At 31.7% G+C, this 8,278-nt stretch overlaps 1 protein-coding gene across 1 annotated transcript; it reads right to left on the bottom strand.

The window, feature by feature from the left end:
- Positions 1 to 1,347: 1,347 nt before the first annotated feature.
- LOC125877824 (uncharacterized) lies at positions 1,348 to 4,626 on the bottom strand. The gene is made up of 4 exons (XM_049559094.1): positions 4,414 to 4,626; positions 2,845 to 2,985; positions 1,755 to 1,803; positions 1,348 to 1,446 (listed from the first exon to the last, which is right to left on the bottom strand). Exons 1-4 carry the CDS (start codon positions 4,534 to 4,536, stop codon positions 1,421 to 1,423), a joined length of 339 nt encoding a protein of 112 aa, XP_049415051.1. The 5' UTR covers positions 4,537 to 4,626; the 3' UTR covers positions 1,348 to 1,420.
- Between the last annotated feature and the right edge of the window lie 3,652 nt (positions 4,627 to 8,278).

Raw genomic sequence — 8,278 nt, 5'->3', positions numbered from 1 at the left:
GAGGAGACTCAGAACATTTCCCAGTTAAGATGGGGCTGCACCAGGGATCAGTCTAAGCCCTTTCCTTTTTGCTTTGGTGATGGATGAGCTGACGCGGTCTATTCAGGAGAAGGTCCCATGGTGTATGTTATTTGCGGATGACATAGTACTGATTGATGAGACGCGGGATAGAGTTAATGCGCGGCTGGAGGTGTGGAGACAAACGCTGGAGTCCAAAGGTTTCAGGTTGAGTAGGACCAAAACAGAATATTTGGGGTGCAAATTCAGTGATGTGTTGGATGAGACAGATGTGGAAGTGAGACTTGACGCACAAATCATTCCTAAGAAGGAAAGTTTTAAGTATCTTGGGGCTGTAATCCAAGGGAGTGGTACATCGACGTTGATGTCACACATCGCATTGGGGTTGCTTGGATGAAATGGAGGCTCGCCTCTGGAGTATTGTGTGATAAGAAAATTCCACCAAAACTTAAAGGTAAGTTCTACAGAGTGATAGTTAGACCGGCCTTGTTGTATGGAGCGGAGTGTTGGCCAGTCAAGAACGCACATGTCCAAAAAATGCATGTTGCGGAGATGAGGATGTTGAGATGGATGTGTGGGCACACTAGGAGCGACAAGATTAGGAATGAGGTTATCCGGGAGAACGTGGGAGTGGCCTCTGTGGTGGACAAGTTGAGGGAAGCGAGACTGAGATGGTTTGGACATGTGAAGAGACGGAGCGCAGACGCCCCAATGAGGAGGTGCGAGGAAATGGTGGTAGAGGGTACGCGGAGGGGTAGAGGTAGGCCCAAGAAGTATTGGGAAGAGGTGATTAGACAAGACTTGGCTAGGCTTCACATTACCGAGGACATGACTCTAGATAGGAAGGAGTGGAGGTCGCGTATTAAGGTGGATGGTTAGTAGGGTTGGCGTGTTGCCGTCCCTCGCGAGGGTATGGGTTGTTAGCGTTTGGAGTAGCCCTAGCCGTTTTGCTGTTTACTACGTTTCACTCCTCACACTACTTTCTTGATGTTATTGTATCATTTGTTGATTATACACTATCTTTTGGATTGGTTGTTATGTTTTATTTATAGCTCTCCTATAACTTAGATTTGATGTTCTTGAGCTGAGGGTCTCCCGGAAACAGCCTCTCTACCTCCACGAGGTAGTGGTAAGGTCTGCGTACACTCTACCCTCCCCAGACCCCACCTAGTGGGATTTCACTGGGTATGTTGTTGTTTTTGTTGATAAACTAAGCAAATGACATTGGCTCCTGAGAATTTAGATTGTTGAAAAGTACTAGCAGAATACATTTAATGTTGAAAAGTCTAATAGAGGGATAGGAATAATTCTAGAAGTTGGTTAGTTAAATGCATTTTGAACAGAAATAAAATTGATAAGAGAAACATCGGCATTCATAAGTTCAATGAAATAAAACTGCATCTTACTTACTTGCGGAAGCTGGTTTCTCTGGAGTATCCCAATTTCGCCAACAGAGGATATGCAAATACACACTGGTTAGTTAATTGCACATCACACAGAAACAAGCACGTTTATTTCAACTATTCATAGAGCACTAAAAGCAAGTATGTGTCCTGCTTTATTGACAAGGTAAAAAACATTGAAACTTTTATAGAAAATAAACTTCTTCAAAAAGAATGTCTGGCCACTATCCATGCCCCATCCAACCTACTTAAGGTAGCTTATCCAAATATACAAGTACAAAAGAGAAGCGTTAAAAAAAATACACCATTTATCACAACTTTTTATGCAATTACCTTGAAGGACATGCTTTCCTGCCTTAAGCAACCTCAGTGACATATCCACCTGCATGAATTGATGCAAATATCAAATACAATTTTCTGAAATAACTGTATTTCATTGAGTGTAATGCTGATAGTGAAGACATTTGCCCTTCCATGTGATAGAAAATCTTCTTGTGATTTCGGGTCTTCTTTTAATAAATAGTACAGTCAGGACTTATTTGATAAAAATTTCCATATCCCAGATATTGCAACTCCTGACATCAATGATCTTTTAACTATGTCCTTGTTTGCTGTTTCTCTAAGGGATCGTTTGGTTGGGAATAAGTTATCATGGGATTAACTATCCCGGGATAAGTTATCCCACCATGTATATGGGATAACTTATCTCATCACTATGGTATAAATGGTGGGATAAGTAATCCCATGACTATCTAATACCTCCAACCAAACGCAGGATAAAATAATCCTACATTTTATCCTAGGATTATTATACGTTATACCTCACACCAAACGACTCCTAAGTTCTTCACAATTTACTGTGATTCCTATTGTAGCCAAAAAACAAAAAAAAAAAAAGAACTATGTTTGTTGATAGATAAGTGTTACAACTTTATAGAGGTCCTGACCCGAATAACAACTAAGTCAACAAAATATATCATGAAAGTCAAAATACGGAAGAAGAATTAAGTGAATTATTGAATGCAATTCATTGTCTTCTAGAAGCTCTTAATGAAAGCATGACACTTTGTTTCCTACTTCAAGCCTATGTTGCTCAGACTCTCCGAAAATGTTGCCACACCCGTTGATATTTTTGAAGAGTCCGAGCAACATAGCTTCAAGCAGATTGGGTTATCACTTTCAGGAGAAACTTTGAGAATTGGGTAATAGAGATTCAGCCAGCTATTACAGAGAAAAGTAAGCCTCTCAGAATACTCCAGATTCACTTAAATGGAAATCACGGTAGTTTCCTACCCTGTGATAACCGCCTTGCATGAAATAAAATAGAGGGGGTAATAAGATACAAGCGGCCAACATTAGTTACTTTGAGCATGCGGAACTTTGATGACATATAAAAGCATACAGACAAAACAGAGAGATGTACCATGGTTTGTCCAGCAAGAACCACAGCAACACCAGTAATGGAACTATCCTTAATGATCTCCTCGAGTCCAGCATCTCCCCACTTACATTCCACATTTGGGAAATGCTTCTGTGCTATTTCAACAGCACTTCTGGCAGATTCCTAACAAACATATACACATTCTCATGACTCTTTGAAAGTAAAGATGACGACAAATAATAATTTGATAGACAGAAAAAGGTACACAAAGAGATTCGGTAGATATTATCTAACTGAAACTTTTATGTTAAGAAAGCGCACCAACTAGAATACACAAAGTTTTCATTTTCAAATCCACAGCATACACCAGCGAATAAGTATTGTGCATTTCCCCAGCAACCCAATTTTCACTTTCAAGAACAATGCTACACTAGACTGCATAAAGTTTACATTTTCATCAAATAGGCAGGTAATCCACTAACAAATGCATGCAAATAGCAGAAGTTTTATAGTTTATAACTTGTAGTTTCCATACAATTCAATTCTTGCTGTCAAGGTCAATGCAACAATTACCATGGTGGGCCTGAGGAGAGGTAGATGTAGGCCAAAGTATTGGAGACAGATGTCTTGAGGTGATTAGGCAGGACATGGCACAACTTCAGCTTACTGAGGACATGACCTTGATAGGAAGGTGTGGAGGTCGAGAATTAGCGTAGAAGGTTACTAGGTAGGCAAGCTCATTTCTTTTCCATATCAGGAGTATTAGTGTTATTCTTGTATTTTTTCTTATTCTTAGATTTATTACTACTCGCTTCGATTATCATATTAACATATGCAGAAGATTCTCTTTCCACAAAAACCCAGTGCATAGCTTTGAACAATGATTCAAAAAAAATGGAAGAAAAAGAACAGCTAGACTACATAAAGATCCCATGTTATCAAACCCCGGAAACTAAAATGCCTAAACAAATGCATACAAATGCAGAAGCTCTGTTCTTTCCACAAAAAAAAATTAAAGAAACAGTTCTTAGCTCTGAACAACAACAACATATCGAGTATACTCCCACAAGTGGGGTCTGAGGAGGCTAGATGTACACAGACCTTACACCTACCTCATACAGATAAAGAGATTGTTTCCTATAGAAAAATTTCAAGAAAATGGAAGAAAGAGAACAATTCCACAGCTAGACTACATAAAGATCCCATTTTTATCAAACCCCAGAAACTAAAATCCCCAAACAAATGCAGAAGATCTTCTCTTTCCACCAAAAACCTAGTTCATAGCTTTGCACAATGAATCAGGAGCAACTCCACAGCTAAACTACATAAAGATCCAACTTTTATCAAACCCCACAAACTAAAATCCCCAAACAAATGCAGAAGAAACTTTCTTTCCAGCAAAAACTCAGTTCGTAGCTTTGAACAATGATTCAGGAACAATTCCACAGCTAAACTACATAAAGATCCAATTTTTATCAAACCCCACAAACTAAAATCCCCAAACAAATGCAGAAGAACTTCTCTTTCCACAAAAAACCCAATTCATAGCTTGGAACAATAATTTAAGAAAATGGAAAAAATATTAAAAGTGGAAGCAAAATCATTATTTACCTCAGTGCGACTCCAAATAGCTCTGAGAATAAAGAGATTAGAAATCTCAGCTAATCTTGGAATATACTGAGTTTTAACAAAAATGCCAGCTCCAAGAATGGCTATTTGAGGAGGCTGAGCCATTGCAGATCTTAAAACACTGATTGATCTGAACACCTTATTCTTCAATTTCACCACTGCTAATCCCCTGCTACTCCTTCTAATTTTTTTTCTTTATTTATTTTTTTTTAGTCAATTTTTAATAAAAAAGTATGATTTTTTGTTTTTATTATTTGAGTGTTATTCATGTCAAAATTGATATACATGCTAGAATCAAGATAATCCTCACAACAATCTGAATTAATTTTAGTAAGACTTTCTCGGTTTATATTTATTTTTAAAAAAGGAAAAATCACACCACACATCTAAGGGTTAATATTACAACTTTTAGATCTACTTTTTTTATATTACTACTTAAAACATTTTAATTACAAATATTAACAGATTAGTTTTAATTTATAAATTAATTAATTATATATTATTAACTAATATATTATATAATGTTATATAATTAATAGGTGAGAGAAATAATATTAATGAAAGAGAATCAAATTGTAATTATCTATTACACTTTTTAAGAGATTTTTTAACTTATCATATGTCAATCCACACCCCACCCTTAGGTTACTCTCAAAATATCTTTTCTATAAATATAGTAATTTATAATTGATAAGATAAATCTTTCTCTTGATATTCTCCTAATTAGTTGATTTTTATTTTGATTATTTTATTATTTCCAAGATAAATATTGATTACTATTAAAATACTTTTTATTTATTAATGACTATTGGGGCCTTTAATTTATTTTTTAAAAAAAAAAATTATCACCGTATATTGTAACGTGTAATTTTCTATCACTTTAATCTATCTTTTTTGCTTTTCTTGATTTTTTTTATTTTAAATTTTGATATTATTTTTTATTTTTTTTAATCTGATTTTTTTAGAATTAAGAATTATATATTTTGAAAAATTGATTTCGTTTTTTTATTTTAATTAATCTGAAATTGAATTTTTGAGAAAAAAATCGTTTTATTGAAATTTTAAACTCGTTTTGGTGTGTTTTTCTATATCTAAAATATTATTTTGTGGGTGAAATAAATGTATTTAATTCTGAAATTTGTTGATATATATAGATAATATGAGATCATAAAATCTTTAATAAGGAGTTCTTAAGTTTTAACCCAAATATGATTTTAAAAAAATCACACTTAAATATGAAATATAAATTAAAGAGAGAGAGAGAAAAAAAATAGAACTTGTATTAATTATTGTAGTTTAAACTTTAATTACATGTTTTGATTCTTGGGTGATGTATATTTCTTTTGCTACAATTTCTGACAACAATATATAATATGCATTGTTTTACAGTCAGATTTATTCTTCCCAGATTTATACCCGTTGAATACCAATTTCATGCATTTTAATTTTTTGTCTTTGTTCTAAAATTGCAAGTTAGATACCAAGTGTATATAAATTGGATACAACATTAACTTGTTTTAGATTGTCTAATTTGGTTGAAATATCAGTTACATTTTTGTTTTTTTCATTTTCCAGTGGGATATCTGTTGGATACCAAATTGATACCAATTGAATACAACATTAACTTGTTTTGGTTGTCTAATTTGGTTGAAATCTCAACTACATGTTGATTTTTCAATTTTTCAATGGAATATCAATTTGATACTAAACTTATACAAATTGGATACAATATTAACTAGTTTTACGTTGGCTATTTCAGTTGAAATCTCAATTATATGTTTTTTTTTTAATTTTACCACTGGAACGTCAGTTGGATACCAAATGTATACCAATTTCATACTAGACTTAATTTTTCCGGTCTATATCAATCGCATACCAACATTACCTATTTTTTTAGTATACATTTGAAAAACACTGAATACACAAATGATTAACTAGCACATATAATAAATATTTTGAAATTATAATTCATTAATTTAAAAAGACAAAATAAATCAAAACATGAGTTTGCCACAATAAAATAACCAAATAAAAATAAAAATAAATTTTGTCTTTTTTCAGAAGGGTAATTTGAACATGTCTTTCTGTTGTATTCCTCCCGATGACATGTACTGCACGTAATCTTAGACCTCTTGAATTTCACATCAACAAACCATTTTGAACCAAGCGACAATAATTTATGCTTCGACACTTTTTGAATTGCATATTTTCCTGTTTTATCATAAATTATCGTGTCAGTATAACATCATACAAAAGTACAAATAACTTTTATACATATGTTATATTAGTATACAAATTTCATAACATTTTTATGCATACAAAAGTAAAAATACATATGTTATTTTTAAACAATTTCATATGTTATTACAGAATACAAAAGTAAAAACACATATGTTATATCAATATACAAATTTCATACCATTCTTATTCACATATTTCTTACCTATTTCATCCCAAAAGTCATCAATTATTCATACCAGGACCATGCCACTAGATACCAAAATAATTCCAACTTAGAAATATTAATTGTCATTTTTTTAATAAACAGTATACCAAGTTCATTACATTATTATTCTCAAAATTCATTACAATATAATGCCAAAAAAAAAAAATTCAATCAAACCAAAAATCGTACCAAAAAACATTATCGATTCTCATACATTTCTGGTAGTATCAGTCGTATACAAATTTCAACGAAAAAATTATCTATTTTTTAAATCAGAAATATACCAAAATATAAAAAATGGGTCAGACAAATAATGAACAAATTCAATGTTCATACCAAAATATAACATTATACATTTAAAAAAATCGCCATAATTCAAATTATTATACACAACAAAAAATTTGAAATCAGTATTCAAATTTCATACAATTATTATGCACACTTTTCATACCTATTTCATGGCATAAGTCGTCACTTTTTCACAATAGAATCATGCCACTGTAATACCAAATTAATACCACTTCTAACTATTAATTGCCATTTATTAAAAAAATAGTATACGAAATTCATTCAAATATAATTCTAAAATCATACCAACATGGTATAATCAATATACCAAATTCAAATAAATTTTATGTAATTTTTTAACCAGAAACATACAAAAAAAAAAAGAATGTTCAAACCAAAATCTATACCAATTTCAAACAAATTTTATGTAATTTCAAAAGTGAATATTCATACCAAAAACGCCATAATTAAAACTATTATACACAAACAAAATCTGAATATTTTTTTTTCCAGAATCACTGTTCATAATTTTTTTTAACGTTTGGATTGTATTACAATACAAATAAAAAATCGCAAAGAACACTAACCTGAAGGATCCCATCTTCCACCATGCTTTATAAATACTAATAAGAGTCGTCCATTACAGGAAAATAAAAATTATTGAATAAAAACGAATATGAATTAGATGAGAGTGACAGTTTACAGAGAAAATATTGAGAAGAGAAAGAAACCTTCCAACAAAAGAAAAGAAATATGTTTGAACGAATTTAAACTGCTTTGAGCTAAACAAGGAAAACAAATATTCTTTTTTTTTAATTAATTTTAACTAATTGAGTAAAAAAAGGAAAACAAATATTTTGTTTTGAATCCCCTAAAGTTATGGCATTATTAATTATCCTTAATGTATTCAAATTAATGACATATCTTTTTTTTTTCTTTTTATGATTTTCAAAAAAACGTTTTTTACTATTATTTTAATTTATTTTTTTTTAATAAAATGTTACAACCTGAAATTTTTTATCGTTACAACTTGATAGTTTTATTATACTGTCATAACTTGAAAATATTAGTCTTATAGATGTCATTTATAAAATTCTCACTTTAAAAAAGTGA

This window comes from Solanum stenotomum, chromosome 1 (genome assembly GCF_019186545.1).
Source record: "Solanum stenotomum isolate F172 chromosome 1, ASM1918654v1, whole genome shotgun sequence".
In the NCBI taxonomy this organism is placed as follows: domain Eukaryota; kingdom Viridiplantae; phylum Streptophyta; class Magnoliopsida; order Solanales; family Solanaceae; genus Solanum; species Solanum stenotomum.
The sequence above is the reverse complement of the archived record's forward strand: the minus strand, read 5'-3'. Positions and strand labels throughout refer to the sequence as shown.